General features: G+C 38.0%; 2 protein-coding genes across 5 annotated transcripts in view; both read left to right on the top strand.

The window, feature by feature from the left end:
* Nucleotides 1-15,456, top strand: part of Rsbn1 (round spermatid basic protein 1) — a 64,182-nt gene extending 48,726 nt beyond the window's left edge. The window contains exons 3-7 of the mRNA XM_008833979.3: nt 2,843-2,980; nt 3,289-3,431; nt 9,314-9,481; nt 11,100-11,208; nt 11,784-15,456. Coding sequence (XP_008832201.1) covers nt 2,843-2,980; nt 3,289-3,431; nt 9,314-9,481; nt 11,100-11,208; nt 11,784-12,257 — 1,032 coding nt within the window. The 3' untranslated portion in view covers nt 12,258-15,456. The remainder of the gene's footprint in view (nt 1-2,842; nt 2,981-3,288; nt 3,432-9,313; nt 9,482-11,099; nt 11,209-11,783) is intronic.
* Nucleotides 15,457-18,185: 2,729 nt separating this feature from the next.
* Phtf1 (putative homeodomain transcription factor 1) overlaps nt 18,186-18,752 on the top strand; it is a 66,803-nt gene continuing 66,236 nt past the window's right edge. For all 4 annotated transcript variants that reach the window (XR_003849694.1, XM_029563988.1, XM_008833977.2 and 1 more), the window contains exon 1: nt 18,186-18,654. The gene's annotated coding sequence lies outside the window, so the exon portion shown is untranslated. The remainder of the gene's footprint in view (nt 18,655-18,752) is intronic.

Genomic DNA, 18,752 nt, shown 5'->3' with positions numbered 1-18,752 from the left:
CATGCAGGCAATACATGCATACACATAAAATAAAAATAATACATAAATTTTAAAAAATGTACATTGAAAACAAACAAACAAAAAAAGAAATCTCTACTACTTGAGAACAAGGTCCTTTTTCCTCCCTGCCACATATGTGTATATGTGTGGTAGTGTAAAATTGTCTATGGGAAAAATAGGGAATGGTTTTTAAAATGTTGCTGAAGGAACTAATAGTGAAGAATTGTGAAAGAAATATTAAGTGATCAAAATGTTTTTGTGGGCCTGGGGAGGTGCCTTAGCAACTAAGAGCACTTGAAGACCTGGGTTCTGTTCTCAAAACCCACAGAGTAGCTCATAGCTACTAGGGGATTCAATGCTCTCTTCTGGCTCCTGAGGGCACCAGGAGCATATGTGGTACACTTACATACATGCAGGTAAAATGCTCATAGACATAAAAATAAAAATAGAGGTTGGAAAGTTGGATCAGTGGTTAAGAGCACTGACTGTTCTTGCAGAGGACCTGAGCTCAATTCCCAACACCCACATGGCAGCTATGAACCATCCTTAACTCCAGTTTCAGGGGAATCTGAAGCCCTCTTCTGACCTCCATGGCATTGCACGACACGGGTGTACTCACATACATGCAGGCAATATATCCATACACATAAAATTAAAAAAAAAAATAATAAAAAAATCTTTTTAAAAAGTAAAGTAAAATTGTTTTTGAATATTCAGTAGAGACCCACCTTATAAAAGTATAAGTGTGTTGGGCTCTTGCACTTAATCTGTGCCTTAACTGATGTAGAAACTGGTTATTTAACTGATCTGGGGTAGAAATCCTTGTTAGAATCCAGCATTTTAAATCTAATCTATCTGTATGCACAGGATCTATCCCTCTACCTTTTAGAAAACTCCACTCTAGGATAAGAACCTATGTGATGAAAGGATTGGAGAAATAATATATAGATTTAATTGCAGATTCAGTTTGAATGCTAGGTTGATTATTCTTGGCTGCAGATGTATTTAGTATGCCCTGAATTCATTAGATAAGTCTTACTGGTTGAGTATCCCAAATTCAACACCAATTTAAAGAAAAGAATTTTTGGAGCATTTCAGATTTTTGTATTAAGAATGACTGATGACAGTAGCAAAAAAAAAAAAAAAAAAAAGGCATGGTGACCCAGATCTTTAATGTCAGCACTCAGGAGGCAGAGGCAGGAAGATCTCTGTGAACTCCAGGCCAGCCTTGTCTATATAGCAAATTTCAGGCCAGCTGGGACTACAGGGAGACCCTGTCTCAAAAAAACCAGAAAAAAACCAAGAAACCCCAAAGAATGGCCAACCTTTAATGGTGGTTTAGGCCTTTAATCCCAGGAGACAGAGGCCGGTAGAGCTCTGTGAGTTCAAGGCCATCCTGCTCTATATAGCAAGTTCTAGGCCTGCTGGGACTTATATATAGCAAGTCTTAAAAAGAGGGGGTTGTGAACTTTTGGCAAGTGTTCAAAAATCTTAAAAAATTCAAAATATGAACTACTCTGGTCCCAAGAGGGTCTCGGCCTGTATAGAGAAAATATCTATGTGCTTGTAGGTAGCTATTAGACTTCATAAAAGAGAAAGTTAATGGGGAGGAAAACTTCTGAGAAAAAAAAGAAATGACTGATTTTTTTTTTTGAAAGTTAGTTAATATTTGGTTTGACAGAAAAGACATTACAAATTGTACATATTTAAGAGAGAAGGTACTGGACATACAAATATACTTGATAAAAATTGAGCAGAGAAAATAACTAGCCTGCCTGAAGTGAAAGCTCTTGTCTTCTTGGTCCTTGGGCTTTTAAAAAATTGTGCGTGCGTGCGTGCGTGCATGCGTGCGTGCGTGTGTGTGTGTGTGTATTAGTAAATAGGTAAGTGCAGGTGCTCACAGAGGCAGAAGAGGGCATTGGATACTCTGGGGCTTGAGTTACAGGCACTTGTGAGCTACTGGAAAAGGGTGCTGGGAACTGAACTTAGGTCCTCTGCAAGAGCAGAAAGTGCTCTAAACCACCGAGCCATCACTCCAGTCCTCATTCTTACTTTATAAGACAGAGTCTCACTGTGTAGCCCGGACCAGCCTCAGGCTCACCCTGTAGCCTTGGTCAACATGAAGCTCTTGGCCTCTCACTTCAGCCTCTCAAGTGCTGAGAAAGTGAAGGCCCTTAGGGGAAGAAATGAGAGATTGAGTTTGATATAGTAATCAGCTTCATATGATGCAGATTAAGCTAAGAAATACACAGTGGGGCTGGAGAGATGGCTCAGAGGTTAAGAACACTGGTTGTTCTTGCAGAAGATCCGGGTTTGAATTCCAGCACCCACGTGGCAGCTAACAGCTGTCCGTTAACTCCAGTCCCAGGGGATCTGACAGCCTCTTTTGACCTCTGTGGGCATTGCACAACACAGGTGCACTTACCTGCATGCAGGCAATACATGCATACACGTAAATATAATAAAATTTAAAAGAAAAGAAATACACAATGGACATGAAAGATTAATTTGGCTGTGGTCATATTTTCTCTTTGACCTGTCAATTCTACTGTTTATTCGGCTTTTTCTGTTGAAAATAAAGTGTATTCAGTTAAACAATCTTGATATCTTCCTTTGAGATGTTTGAACTGTAGGCTAATTTAAACATTGAAATTTCTGTTTGTGGCACATACCACACCAGTGTATTTGTAGTGTGTTGGGGGGGTGACTGCAGTGATTAACTTTGTCCAAAGAATTGACCATTGAATTCTTAGTATATAGAAGATATAGCAATATTGGAAATAGTATTCTCATTCTCTATAGTGCACTGCAGTCTCTTTTCCTTTTTCTCATTTCATCTTAGGTCAATAGGACATACTGCTGTGGCACCTACCGAGCAGGTCCAATGCGGCAGATAAGTCTTGTTGGAGCAGTAGATGAAGAAGTTGGTGATTATTTCCCAGAGTTCCTTGATATGTTGGAAGAATCACCATTTCTGAAAGTGAGTGTTCATTTAGATTATTAATGTTCTGATCATTACCTAAGTGTCCGTGATCACCTTACCTATTAGAGTACTAAGTAAATCTTGCTTATCAAAATTAAATTTTATGTAATATTTTGAATAGAAATGTTTAGAAAACTATTGGTACAAAGTAGTTCAGTTATTTTTATTTAGGTTACTATATAATACAATATAGTTCTTTATATATATATACACAAAATAGTTTTTTAGGACTTTTATTTGGATGGGGATAAATCTGTAACTAGTCAAAAAATATTTTTAATGTGACTAACTCATTCACTTTCTAGATGACTTTGCCCTGGGGTACACTTTCCAGCCTCCGACTACAGTGTAGGTCCCAGAGTGATGATGGGCCTATAATGTGGGTAAGGCCAGGAGAACAGATGATCCCTACAGCAGATATGCCAAAGTCACCCTTCAAAAGACGACGGTAAACATTTATTTTTCTCAAAAAAAAAAAAAAAAACAAAGTTACTAATTTTTAAGCTTATAAAAATTATTGGTATCTGAGTATGGTTTGAAAACGATTCCTCTGGATTTATGAAGTGTTTCTTTAGGTAAATCTTGTAATTGTCAGTCCCCTAGTTCAGATAACCTATTATATAGTCATCAGTGTCCCAAAAATTAATTTTTATTTTGTTTCTAAAAACCTGGATCCTGGGGCTGGAGAGAGAGCTCAGCTGTTAAGAGCACTTGTTGGTCTTGCAGAGGTGCAGAGGACCTAGGTTTGGTTCCTAGCACACAGGTGGCCACTAATTAACTTCTGTAACTCCAGTTCTAAGAGATCTGATGCCCTCTTCTGGCCTCTGCAGGCACTGCATGCACAAGGTGTACTTCCATACTGGCAAAACACTCATACACATAAAATATAAATAAATAAAATATTAAAAAACAAAAACAGCCAAATATGGTGGCACATGCCTTTAATCCCAGCACTTGGGAGGCAGAGGCAGGCGGATCTCTGTGAGGTCGAAGCCAGCCTGGTCTACATAGCGAGTTCCAGGCCAGCTGGGGCTACAGGGAGACCCTGTTGCAAAAAGACCCCCCCCAAACAAAACAAAACAAAACAAAAAACTAGATCCTAACTGCCTGTAGAATAAAAGATCAGATTTTCCTTAGTGTGGTCTGTAAACATCTCTGATAATATAGCCTCAAAGTACCTTTATATCTGCTTTTCAGTTGCCAAACCATCATCTTTCATTACTCTTTACTTTTGAATTGTACAGCCCTCTCCCCAACTTTTGTCTTTGCTTAGCAAATTTTTAGTAAAGCTTCAAAACTTACCTGAATGCCATCTTCATGAAGCTCTTCTTTGTTCTGTTGGATAATTAATTGGTCCTATCACTGTTCATACAACGTTATGCTTTTTGATGATCTGTTTGCATATTTTGTTCCTTAATAAAGTTGAGTTACTTGAGGCTAGGGACTGTTTTAGTTTTCTCTGTCTTCATGACCATGATTTGCCAAATGAAGCATGTAATAATATGCTTTTGTACAGTGCTGTGGTAATTCTTATTGTGCTAAGATATTTCCCTTTCATATACATAAACGTAGATTTATTGTAGCATTTTGAAAATTTTTATTTAATGAGACTGAAAATGATTTACCTCTACTAGGGCTGTGGAAGTAGCAATTCAAAATAAAGAGTTCAAGCCCAGTGTTGGTAACACATGCCTTTAAGACCAGCACTTGGGAGGCAGAGGCAGGTGGACCTCTGTGGTTCCAGGCCAGCCACGGCTACATAGTGAGACCCCTTTTCACTTTTTTTTTTAAGGAGCTCAAAAGTGAGTTTCCATGGATTATTCTTAATTTAACTTAAAATTCATCTGAGGATGATACCTAAGCATAGGTTAACTTTAGATACTTAAGATGATCCATGGAAAACATTTTGTAAAATTTTTATATGGTTGCTAGCAATGTAGCTCAATTGGTAGACTGCTTGCCTAGCACTCAGGAAACCCTGGATTCTGTCCCCAGGATGGCATAAATGGGATGCGTTTGTAGTTCTCTCATCCAGGTGTGGTAGAGGCAAGAGAATCAGAAGGACATCTTCGTCTATAAAGTGAGTTTGATGCCACTCTGGGATACATGAGACCCTGTTTCACACATATACAAACAAACACTGTGTGGTGCAAGGTGGTAGTGTATAAAACCCAGCAGTTAAAGCTTCTATACATTACCTAGACCACAGCAATTTAATATTTTATGGTGATGTGATCTTGAAATTCTACTAAATTCTTTAATGCTATATGCATTTTTGTTCTGTATTTCTTAAAAAAATGAACATTGCTGGGTATGGTGGCACACATTTAATCCTAGCATTCAGGAGGCAGAGGCAGGTGGATATCTGTGAGTTTGAGGCTAGTTCCAGGTCAACTGGGGCTACAGGGAGACTCTGTTTCAAAAAGACCCCCCCCCCAAAAAAAAACCTCCAACAACAAAAACAACAAACCCAAATGTTTAAAAGGAGAAGACTAAAAAGAAGGCAAACATGCTATGATCAGTGGATGTTTCTTCCTCTCCCTTACTTTCTGAATAGTGAAATGACCTCTGTTTTTGCCTATTCCTTCCAACTTGCCAGCTGTACTTAGCTGTACTTGTGGAAGTTAATTTATATTCTGCTTTAAACTATCATTAGGTCTTTAATGCTTTATCAATATGTGCATTCTAAAATTGGAAAGACAGCAAATGGCATTTGCAATATGGAGGTTATATTTACTTCACATTCAAGTGATAGACTAATAATTTGTATTCTAGGTTCTGATGTCGCTGCTCAGGAGAATACAGACTCCTTTTCTTTTACCTTGGTATTCAGAATCATGCCACATTTTAGTTTTATATTTTGATCATTTAAAAAATTGTTCTGTTTTCCCTACAGTTTATGATTATTCTTTTTGAGGCAGGGTACACCCTTTTCTTGCCTGTATTGTGAATAATTTTTGGTTTCTCTGTTGCTGAAGAATCATTATTTTCTTTTGGGAACACAATGACCTTCTCTTCTCTGTGTGACTTCATTATTGTAACCCAAATTCTGTTACTGTTCTTAAATTTGTGTGTGTGTGTGTGTGTGTGTGTGTGTGTGTGTGTGTGTGTGTGTATGTTTATGGTGTAGTATGTGGCATATGTACACATTTGTGTGTGAGTATGTGTACCTGTATGTAAGTGTTGATGAAAAGAGGACATGATCTATTACTCTCTGTCTTACTCCTTTGTGTCAGGACATCAGTGTACCAGGTACTAGGCTAGTGGCCAGCAAGCCCCAGTGATCCTCCTTTCTTTCCCCACAGTGCTGGGGTTACATGCAGAAGTACAGCCAAGACAGGATTTTTATGTGGGTGCTGAGATCTGAACTCAGGTCTTCATGCTTGCACAGTAAGCACCATTATTCCAGGCACCCCTATCTTCAAATTGTTCCTGATTTTTCTTTGTTTGTTTGGTTTTTAAGACAGGGTCTACCTGTAGCCCCAGCTGGCCTGGAGCTCATTATGTAGACCAGGCTGGCCTCAATCTCACAGATACTTGCCTGCCTTTGCCTCACAAGTGCTGGGATTAAAGGCCTGCAGTTCCTGAATTTTTTAATACTGTTTTCTCTAACACATTATTTAACTTTATTTTTCTTTCAATTTTTAATGGACATATAATAACCACACATTATGAGGTCCAATGTGATAATTTGACACTAGTTATACTGTATCATGCTCAAATTGGATTAGTATTTCCATCTCCTCAAACTTTTCCTGTTAGTAAATTTTGTAAATCACTCTACTGTGCTATAGAGCACATTTTTATAGAAATGTTTTATCTAATTGAACTTACTTGTACCTAACTGTAGAGTTTATTCTTACCTGATTTTGTGTAGTGCCCAATACTCCAGCCTCTTTTATCCCTCTTTCTGTTATGTTTAGTGATCACTCTTCTATTTCGTGCTGCAGGATCAACATTTTCAGCTTTTACATAAACATCAATTTTGTACATGGAAACCTTTGGAACTCTGTGCTCCCCTACCTAGTGTGGAAGGCTTATTAAACAGTTATAAATCTAGGATTTCCTGTTCGATGCTTGACTGCATCCACCAGTGGGTATTGTCTTTCTAGATTTATTTCCTTCACTTGCTTGAGTATATTCTCAAGTAATGTTCTAAGAAAGGGATGATATTCTAAATCATTGTATTTCTGGAAATTTCTTTTTATGTCATTAAATGTGATTGGTAATTTAGTTGGATTACAGAGGAACATTTTCCATGAGGATTTTCAGTGTTCCTTGATGTATCTTTTGCCATCTCATATTAACTGGAACTTTTTTCTTTTGTAGCAAGAGAGAGATGAATGCTGGTGTTCAGATTACTTTTTCTTTTTCTTTTTCTTGTGTGAAAGCTTATAGCGTCTTCTATCACTGGCATTTTGAAATTTCATAATATACATTGGTTTGGAATTTTCATTCTTACTTTTTTTTTTTTTTTAAACAATTGTTATTGGGTAGTCCTGTTAAAGGTTCTTGTCTCTTTTCCTTTCTGAGCTTTTCATGCTTAATTGCTTTAATATTCTCCTTCTCCCTCTCCCTCCCTCTTCCATTACCCCTCTCTCTCTCCCCTCCTCACTTTCCTTTCCCCATCCCTTTCCCCTATTAATTGAAGTATAGGTCTGCTTTGGTTATCTTACTAATTTCTTGCTTTTACTTTGGAAACATTTACTTAACTTTGTTCTTCTAATCCTTGAATTTTTGGTCTTTGTCCGTCTGCTATCTTCAGATATTTGGTAATTCTTAGGTGACCCATTCATCATTTGAATGGGGCTTTACATTTATTGGAGGGTCCATTTATATTTCACTCAAACTTGACAGTTGAGTGAACAGGCATGGAAGTGAACTGTTAAATGTGCATGTTAAATGGCATGCCCAGATATCAGAGAATTTTGTTGTATTTAGATAGTTTAGAGAAGAACATGCAAATATTTTTGGCTGAAATTTTATGAGGATGATTTTGCCTATGAATAACAAAAATTTTGACCCAAAATGATTAATGAAACAAAATGTTACCCTGTATGTCCAGGAGGTTGGGAAAGGTTGTCTGTAGGCAAAGAGCCAGACCATTTCCTTTCTCCTTGCCTAGGCTTTGTACTCATATTGGCTTCCTTTAAGTTTGCTTGGTTCTAGCAGTTCTAAGCATCGTACTTGAATCTGGTTATATTTAATAGAAGAGGCTCTTTTTCTTACAAGCTAGGAAATGTCCTGAGCAGGTTTCTTTTGATAGTGTCAAACAGTTCATGTTATAGCAGGCATTGATTTATGTCTCATTTTGAATTAGTTTTCAGTATTTTGAGTGTTGAAATGAGCTTATTGTAATTTCACAGGATTCATCCACATCCATTTCTGGAGTTTGTAAATGAGATCACACACAGGGTAGGATTAGATACCTAATGAAAATCAGTACCTATGAGGGAAATGGAGTGCATGCTGAGTGGTAGACATGGAGTTAAATGTCTGATTAACATTCTTTATGCAGGGGTGCTGAGTGAATGGCTTACTTGAAGAATTTCACCTTAATCCCCGCTTTCTCAGTTTCACTTATTTTTGTCTCTTACGGTTATTATGCCCGTCTTTCTTAGACTCCACTTTCTTCAACATCTGTTGACTTTTTTGGCTGTTATTCTTCTTATGTATATTCTAGACCTTTAACTTTCTCTGTTCAGTTTATTAGTCTAAGACCATATGATCATGCAAAAGTTTGTTGGTACTGTTCACTAATTCATTTCCTTTACTGTATACCTTTTCTTTGACGTATACCTTTAGATTGTTAAATTTAGAAATTTTTGAATGCACAAAAAGCAGAATATAATGAACAACTGCCATTTCTTTAATATCAGGAGCTTTCCACTCATGCCCAATTCTGTTTCATGCATATTCCCATCCATTCCCTCATCTTCCTTTCTACTGCCCATATTAGTTTCATTTAATGTAGAAGAAGATACAATGTATGCTGTTTGCCACCTTGAATCTAAGCCCTAGTAGAAAATTTTGAGAGTTGTAAATGAAGGTGACTGAGCTGAGGGTACAGAAGCATACAGCTTTAAACCTTGTATTATATTGTCTGAGCCCAACAAAAGTATAGCTTCTATTTAATGTAATCTACAGGGAAAGGAAGGAAATCATAGTAGTCATTATGTTAGTGTTAAATTATAATGATCAAAATCATTGTACCTATCTCATCCCTTGTTGAAGCCTAGTTTTGTAGCAGGCCCTATTATTTTAATGCTGTTAATTTTGTTGTTTATTTCCTATTGCTTTTCATTTGTTTCACAACTAAATCAACTAAAGATCAATGAATGAAATAAAAAATCTCCAGTACCTACCTCGGACCAGTGAACCCCGTGAAGTCCTCTTTGAAGACAGGACAAGAGCTCATGCTGATCATGTAGGGCAGGGGTTTGACTGGCAGAGTACGGCTGCTGTTGGGGTTTTGAAAGCTGTACAGTTCGGTGAATGGTAAGTTAAAGGAACCCAACTGCAAGGTTGGCTAATATTGTCTAAAAAAATGTAAATTCTGCTTAAAAGGTCAGGGACCAATTAAAAAATTGTGGTAAAATACACATAACATAGTTTACCTTCTGAACATTTTAATAATGTAAGCATAATCACATAGTTATGAAACATCTCTAGAACTGTTTTAGTCTACAAAACTGAAACTTGATGTCCAGTAGCTCCCTTTCCTCTTTTCTCTCCTCATCCCTAGGTTGTGGTAACCATCACTCCGCTTTCTGTTTCTGAATTTAATTACTTCTGATATTTCTTACATGGAAGCATATCTTTTTTTCTTTCTTTTAAAAAAAGTAATCATTGTGGGCCAGCAAGATGGCTCAGTGGATTAAGGGTGCTTGCTTGCCTGATCATCTGTCTGAATTTGATCCCCAGGACCTGCATGTTGAAGGAGAGAACAAACTCCCACGTTACCCTCTGACCTCCACAGGCAAGCCATGGCACCTGGTATACACACACAGGAAGAAATGAATAAATAAATGTATTAAAAATTAATTGCAGTGATGAGGGAATTAGTTTTTAAATTACATTTATTTTGTGTGTGTGAACGGGGTGGGTGTGTGCCATGGGCATGAATGTGGAGGTCAGAGGCTATCTTGTGGGTTGGTTTTCTCTTTCTACCATATGGGTCCTGAGGATAGAATTTAGGTTGTTAGGCTTGGCAGCAAGTACCTTTACTTGCTGAATCATCTTGCCAGTTCTGGTCTTTTTCTTTTGGTAACTTGCTCATTTTTCTTATAATGTCCCTCAGGGTTCATCCACGTTGTAGCAAGTATCAGACCTTTTTAAGGCTAAGTATAGTCTGTTATACACATGTGTGCATGTGTATGCACACAAGTGCACACACACACACGCACACGCACACACGTTTTGTTAGCCCATTAATGGATATTTGGGTTGCTTCTACTATTTGACTGTGAACTTAGGTATGCAGGTATCTCTTTATGTCCTTGGCTTTCGGTACTTTTACGTATACCCAGAAGTAGAGTTGCTGGATCATATGGTGATTCTGGTTCTATTATTTTGAGGAACTGCCATACTGTTTTCTGCAGTGGCTATACTATTTTACATTTAGTTGGAGCCTGGTTTTGCTATAACAAAGCTCAGGGCATAGAGATGCAAACTGAGGAGAGAACAGCAAATGTGTCCCGTTTAGAATAAAACTTTTATTTTTAATCCTCTGATACAAGGTCTCACTATATAGCCCAGGATGACCTTGATCAAACTTGTTATATAGTAGCCCAGGCTGGCCTCAAACTTAAGATCCTCTTGCCTCAGCTGCCCAAGTGCTGGGATTATGGGTGTGTACTTGCATGGCTTACAATAAAACTTTTTAGCCATTATTGTTTTAATTTTGCAACAAGTAATCTGATTTTTATTTTTAAAAAGTTTTTGCTTTTATTTTTTGAAAACTGATTAAAGAAGCAAGTATACAGTTTTTTTATAAGATATGCATTTTATTTATGTATTTGTTTGCTAATAGTAGCATTTCTAGAAAGTGGAATACTAAAAATTATCATTTTCCATTGTGGATGTTGATCCCTAAAACTTATTTTGTTAATATTAGGAGTGACCAACCTCGCATAACCAAAGATGTGATTTGTTTTCATGCTGAGGATTTTACTGATGTTGTACAGAGACTTCAGTTAGACCTTCATGAACCTCCAGTTTCCCAGGTAATAATTTTTGCTTTCTTACTACACTTTGAGTGAGACATTGGATAAGTATTTGGACCCATTTTCATATGCATTTTATTTCATAATGGGGTTCACAAATTCTCTGTGTGGTAGAGGGTGGTGGTAGAAATTAATATTTAAACAGAGGTTCCTAAGCAGTATCTTTGGGATAGCTGGTGGGCCTAAGATGGTCAAAAAGGGTCCAGGTCATTCATTCTGGCCAAGAGCAATCTCACTTAGTAACTTCACTGTCCTGTGGCCTCAACTGCAAAACATTGGAAGATACTCAAGGGGAAGACAAAATGTTGCTCTTATGTGTGGCAAAGAACAATGAAGTTTGGCTGCACTTTTGAGTTCTGATTTAAGTGATTCCACAGGCCATCTTACTTTTGCTACTAGAAAAGGGTAAAATACGAGGAAAAGGTTTCACAACAAGATCAAGTTCTATGAGTATTAACTTTCATTGTTGTTCTAATACTGTTTACCATACTATTTTCCTGTGTGAATTATATTTTGTTGAGTAAATCTTTACATATTTTAAAAGTCTTAAGTTAACTTTTTGCCTTTTTTCTTAGTGTGTACAGTGGGTGGATGAAGCGAAACTAAACCAAATGAGGCGGGAAGGCATTCGCTATGCTAGGATTCAACTATGCGACAATGATATCTACTTCATCCCTAGAAATGTCATTCATCAGTTCAAAACAGTGTCAGCAGTATGCAGCTTAGCCTGGCATATAAGGCTCAAACAGTACCACCCTGTTGTAGAAGCTACTCAAAACACAGAAAGCAATTCCACCATGGACTGTGGTTTAACTGGAAAGCGAGAATTAGAAGTTGACTCCCAGTGTGTGAGAATAAAAACTGAATCTGAGGAAACGTGCACAGAGATGCAACTTTTAACAACTGCATCATCGTCTTTCCCACCTCCATCAGAACTTCATCTACAGCAAGATCAGAAGACTCAACCTATCCCAGTGTTCAAGGTGGAAAGTAGACTGGACTCTGACCAGCAACACAATCCGCAGGAACATCCAAGCACTCCTCTGTGATATGTACATATTCAAACACATTTTTTAACTTTTTTAAATTTTGATGTGAAGTTATAGTTTTATAACTGGCTTAAGTTAAGTTTTATTGGAGAAATCTTGCCTATAATTCTATAAAGAGAAATGACATTCCACAAATGTCAAGCATATCTTTTTTACACAGATTATGCAAAGCTAAGAGTTGTATCTTATCCCGTTAGTACAGTATGTAATAGTGGGTCTGCTGCTACTTTCTGTTTTAAGGTGTGAGGTAACAATTCAATCTCTTCTTAAAATCAAAACAAGAATTCTCTGGAATAATAGATTCTTATTTGGTAAATCATTCACTTCCTTATCTTGCCTTGTCTCGCCATATTTGCTTTATATGGTAGAAATCAGATTTATGGTTTAATACTTGTGTCTTCATGGCACACAGTAATTTTCCACAGTAGGAATGGCATTGGTTGCAGGAAAGAGCTTCTCCATCTGGTACATGGGCAAGTAAGTTATTAGTTCCAACCAAAAAGAACAAGTAGTTTCTAAAGAAAATTTAGTAGTTCTTTGGTTTCTTAGCAAAAGAGAAAGCACAGCACTTTCTGATCCAAACTGTCTTTATGTCTGTTATTTAAAGCCCAGTGGTATTTTAATTAAAAACAATTTAAAGATGAATAGTCCTTGGTAATTCATTATCCATGGTTCGTTAAGCTTTTCTAGAATATGGAGATATTTTGAGCAAAAGAGATAATGGTGACCTGATAGTTTATTGGTCTGCTTCCTAGTATCCTTATATTCCTGTGGATACTTTTGCTTCCTAAACTTGTAACAGGTATCAGAGTTAGAATGAGATCAGTCTGCCTGATGAGGGCTGCCGTAATTTAAGCATCAAACTTAGGAGAAACTATTCTTGTGATTGGCATCAATGTCTTCTTGAGTATCTACTTTTGAAACACTTTACAATTTCATCTGATAAATAGCTGTGTTTATTTACCTGTTACTCTGTGTTGCCATTTTCTAATAAATAGGACACTAGACTTTCATCCTAGAGTTTCAGGTAGGCTAAAGCTTAGTGCCTGAATATTTTTTTTTCCCCCTTTTTTTCAAACAGGCACACTTCATATAGGTAGTGTGGTCTTTCTATTTTTAAATGTTAATGTAATACACATATACTTTCTTTTAGTTAATAATACAGTAGGCGTTTTGTTTATTAAAGGAAGAGTACTCCCCACACCTAAGACCAGATTCTTGTATCTACCTGGTTACAGTGCAATTTGATTTTTTTTTTCTGGATGGTGAGATTTGAAATATTTGCATTAACATAGGCAAAAAAAAGATGCTGCTTTATTATGTCTGCCATCATGAAAACAGCTGCATCTTTTGAAATATCAAATATGAATTTTCTCTAAAATATTCTGAAATAGGTTAAATCTTATATAAATATTACTTTGTGCAATATTGTTGTGTAGTTAAATGCATATTAGCAAAGTATAGAGGTCACTGTGTAAATCGATAGAAAAGTAACCATCAGCAAATACTACAGTGATTAGTTAGAATCTGTATTATTCCTTATATATATGTATATGTATGTATTCTCTGTTACAAAGGATGAAGACAAATAGGGAAAAATTTCAATGTAAACCATTTATGAATTGGAAGTGATGTTGGTTTTAGTTATCTTTGTAAATAAGGTCATTAGAATGGTATGAAAGGTAATGTGATTATTACAGGGGTGTTTAAAATCCTGTGTATAAATTCTAGGGTAAATTCTAGTTTGTCAAGACTAGTTTTTAAGGGATTTTTGAGGGTATTTTTGTTGTTATTTTTGTGGGGAAGGGGTTTATTACAAAATGTATGAGTTTGGGTTATTTTGTATTTTTATTTTTCTGTCCAGAAGAATTTCATAGAGCTTTACCAGGCTGTGCAAAGAAGAATTCTTCTTAGGCAACATTGCTTTAAAAATAATCACGAAGAGAAAAATTGTTAAAACAAAAAAATTTTATTTCTGTTTTTCTTGTCTTCCAAGACCGATTTCCCCCATCTCCCACTTGCCATCCAGCAGATGCCATCTGTCATCTAAGCTGGTCATTACTAATAGACAAGGAGACTGTCTCCTGACAGCCAGCACTGTGTATAATCACTCAGGAACCAGCGGATCTGCAAAGACCTACAATCAAAAGCAAATCCCATTTTCTTTTTCCAAAACATTCTACCCTCACCTCCAGTATAAACATATTAAAAGAATATAAAAATGTTTAAAATCATGTACTAATGATTCATTGTATATTAGATTACAATAGAATGGAAAGAAACATTTAGCTAGTAATGTATCTGGAAACTCTGAATGTCCTATGTGAGTATTAGATTTTGATAGCATGCTTTAAAGACTGATGAATATAAAAGCAGAAGTTTTGAGTTTCTTACTGCTTTCAAAACTGTATCCTAGTTCAGTGATACAAATGATTGCAACTTTTCTAAATCATTAAATTATTTGGTTTGGTGGAGTGAGGCATGGAGCAATCTGGCATCCTCTGATTTGTAAAGTAGTGATGGCAGTGAAGTTGTAACTGAAATTTAAGCTGATCTTCCTTTTTGGTATATTACCTGTTGTGCCAACTCTTGAGATTACTTGCAGAATGTGGCTATAAGTTTTAGTACTTTGTGGATCAGAGGGATATTTAAAAAATACACCAATGGAAAAGACATAATAAGTGAATATTCCTAATAGCAAATAGAATGGTTTTATGGTAACCATTAAAAAGGACAAACGTCTTCCCCTGCCCCAGAGGTCATTCTATAATTATTCAGATAGAGTAAGAGTAGGATTATGATTCTGATAGGTATCCCAAATTCATAAAGCAATAATAATAACTTCAGTATTGGTTCCCTCTTCCAAAGTTTGAACCCTTTAAAAATGAATTCCTAAACTTAATTGTACTTCACTTATTCAGTCCTTAAAAGTTTAACTGGTGCATTATTTTTACTTAAAGATTTTTGGAAAGTGCCCTTTCCCTTCAGAGTCGGTTGAACTATCAAGTTGACTAATATTACAAGCTCTTAAATACAATTAATTAAATACAATTAATTAAATACAATTATTTGCTAAACTTGAGGAAAAGATGTGTCATCAGTCTTAATAGGCATAAAGATCTCAACCGACTGGAGAAACTTTGCTTATTGCTTTCCCTATAATAAATATTCTCTAGAAGGAAAGTTAATACAGGAACAAGACTCCAAAATCCATGAAAATATATTCTTAATGAATATATTCTTGATCATTAATATTAGCCCATTATATTTTCATCTGTATTTGCTTTTTAAACTTTTATTTGCATTTATTGAGGATAATTAGGATAATTGAATTTGTGTCTTTCTAGTACATCTGTTTCATCCTTTCAATAGCACTTGACAGCGGTTCACATTGTGCTAAGTTTTGTGTTTTCAAAACAGTCTGTAGCCATAATTACTGGTCATGCAAGTAGAGGAAATGCACAACACCCATGTTTTTCTTAAGCACATAAAGGACTTACCCTCATCCTGGAAATCTGTTGCTTTAAAAGCAAGTATCTCTCCATAAATATTATGGCCTTCCATTTTCTTCATACATTTTTTAGGATCCACTTGTGCATGTAGTTGAGACCACACTGTCTCTTAAAGTATAGCACTTTTCAATTCTAAAGACTTACGTACTACTTCTATCACACATTGTAAATTTTCATGTAATAGTGTTTTCTGTGACTAAACTTCATTTTGATTGGCAGCTAAGACTTTTTTTTTTCCTGTGGCTTTAATTTATCTAAGAGGTCTTTGCATATAGATGAAATGTATAATTTGCCTGGCGGACTATTTGAGTTTGTGTGGCCTTAGTTTGTTTATTGACATTAACAAGTGTTTTAAAAAGGTTTTTAATGAATAGTCTTAAATCTAAATTTGTGTGAATAATCCTTTTAACACAGTGCTTTTTTGTAGCTGTCTAAGTGTGTTAAATTGTTAAGCTATTTCTTTGTAAAATAGGACAATGGAATGCATAGTTTTTTTTTTTCCTGTAAAGTATTTTTTTAATAAACAAAGTCTGATTTGTCCTTTCCTGATGTTTCATCTGAAATGAATAGCACATGTGAATTCTTGGTACCTGGAACCTGTTTGTAGAGTACTGATTCCCCTCTGGCTTTCTTTTAAAAGGTCACATATATCTGGGGAACATCTCACCCAAATTGAGGCAAAACTAGGTTTGAAGATGAAAAATTAAGCTTGCATTTGTTATCCCTATTGCTGCTTAAAATCATTTACATGTACTTAGAACAAAAGTTTTTATTTTGGCAGTGTAGATATTCATGAACATGCATGGAGTTAAGAATGAAGATGGTATATAAACTTTAGATGTGGATGGTCTATGTAACCCAACTCTAAGTTGAGGTGCTTGTCCTAAAGCACCTTTGGTTCTCAGTTGGAAAGGGCAAGGGAACTTTTTTTTTTTTTTTTTTTTTTTTTTTTTTTTTTTTTTTAGTAGCTGTCCTGAACCAGGTACTTTATGAGGGAATTGCATCACTTCCAGCAAGGTATCTTATACAGGTGAAGAAACACATTTATTATATTGAATCAATTTCCTAAAATCACAGTTTATTACTGGGAAGCAGGGGTTTGAATGTAATGCCGGGCTCAAAGCTCTGCCTTGTATTGCAGCAGCCCAAGGAAGTCCTGAAAAGTTTCTAAAAGCTCCTGAAAAGCAGTTTGCTCCTGTGCCACTCTTCCTTCTTTTTACCTGACAGTTTCACCCACTGTCCAGAAAACCTTTTTTGTTCTAAGCAGTGAAGCAAAATGTTTATTAGTGTTAATTTAGGTCTTGAAACATTTTTTTTCATTTTTCATTTATCCATTAGTTGGTCATTTGCCATAAATCACAGTGAAACTGTAAAGTTCAGCAGTATGGAAGGGAAAAGCTGTTAAGGGACAAAAGCAGTGGCCAGTGTCTGAGTGAAATAATTTTTAAAAATTAGCCTTGTGCGTGTTATTTTTTAGTTGATTTATCCGTAAAAAGGGGGTAACTTTCACTTGACAGGATTTTAATGGATTATAAGAATGCCTATAGGTTTAAGACTGCCTTTTAGACAGTCTCAAGTGATAGCAGTTAACCTGTTAGTAGCTTTACCTCATCAAAATCCTGTGCCGGGGCAAGAGGACTGTTTTAAGGCAGAGTGGCCCTTGGGGACAAATCATTAATGGCAGGTGCAAAAAAAAAAAAAAATGTACAGGGAAAAGGAAAGCAACTTAGAAACCTTGTTGGCATACATTTAAATACTTTGGGGGGACTGGAGAAATGGTTCAGTGCTGGTTCCCAGCACCCACTTGGCAGCTAATATTAACATCAGTTCTAGGCGACCCAATGCATGTGGTACAGTTGCACGTGCAGGCAAGGAAAATATTCCCACGAATAAAATATTCACTTTCGGGGCAACTGCCCTTTCTCCTGTCCTCTATTTGCCAGCCCCAATCATTCTAAAAACCGTTGTGCAGCCGCCTTCTCCGACTTGAGAAAAGTACCCCCCAGCTGTCCCAACCAAGCCCTAGGCATCCTCTTCCCCTAGGCTTACTTGGCCACCAGAGAGCCTAAGGCCTGAGCTGCGGGGAGGAATCACTAAGCATCATTAAGCCGCAGCTCGCCAGCTCCGCAGCCCAGGGCAGTCTAAGCCCACAGCACCTTCCATCCACCAGAAAGACTTTGCGACCCAAAGCGAGAACCGCTATGAAGTAAGGACACAAAGCTGACGGCTGCAGAGAGTAACCGGCCACTATTAGACTACGGGACAGGCCTCCCCAATGTCCATGAATGCTGGGGGAGCCGTTTCTGAGGTGACTCCGTTAAGACCCCCAAGTGCTCGCAGCGAGGCTCAGCCTCCCACCGCAGGGCGGACCCCGGCTGGTGGGAAGGCCAGCGGGGGCGGAGCCGGAAAGCGGAAGCGAGGCCCGGCGCGCTGGTCCGCAGAGCTGATGGCGCCCAGCCTCCTCCCGGAGCCCCGGTCTTGGTGTAGCCGGGCGGCCCCTCCCCGGAGGAAGCGCAGCGCGTCGCCCCTGCAGGGCCCCGGGCCTGGTGTCTGCGGCCTGGCAAACTCCCGGTCCCTTTTTCTTCCCTCATTTTCCAGTTCATTCTTGGCGTTTCCAATGGCCAGGGCGCTGAGCTCGTAGGTCGGGCGCGGAGGGCGCGGGCTCGGAGGCTGCAGACTGCGCTCCTCAGTGTGCTGGGCGGCCGGCTGCCTCCGGGGCTGGGGTGGCCGCCGCGGTCTCCATGGTAACAGCCCCGCCGGCGTCCAGGCCTCTGGGGGAAAATGCGGCCTACCCGGCCTGCCGCCTCACCCCCAGCCTCACGGCCCGGCCCAAGCCACTAAGGAGCCGGCGTCCGGCCGCCAGCCTGTCTGGCAGCGGGCACCAGGTGAGACGAGCCGGCCGCTGGGAGGCGGAGGGCGCGGGAGGTCAGTTCGGGTGGCTTGTGCTCCCCACTCACCGCATCACCGACACCTTCACAGGGTG

Source organism: Nannospalax galili, unplaced genomic scaffold (assembly GCF_000622305.1).
Source record: "Nannospalax galili isolate Female #2095 unplaced genomic scaffold, S.galili_v1.0 scaffold475, whole genome shotgun sequence".
In the NCBI taxonomy this organism is placed as follows: domain Eukaryota; kingdom Metazoa; phylum Chordata; class Mammalia; order Rodentia; family Spalacidae; genus Nannospalax; species Nannospalax galili.
The sequence above is the reverse complement of the archived record's forward strand: the minus strand, read 5'-3'. Positions and strand labels throughout refer to the sequence as shown.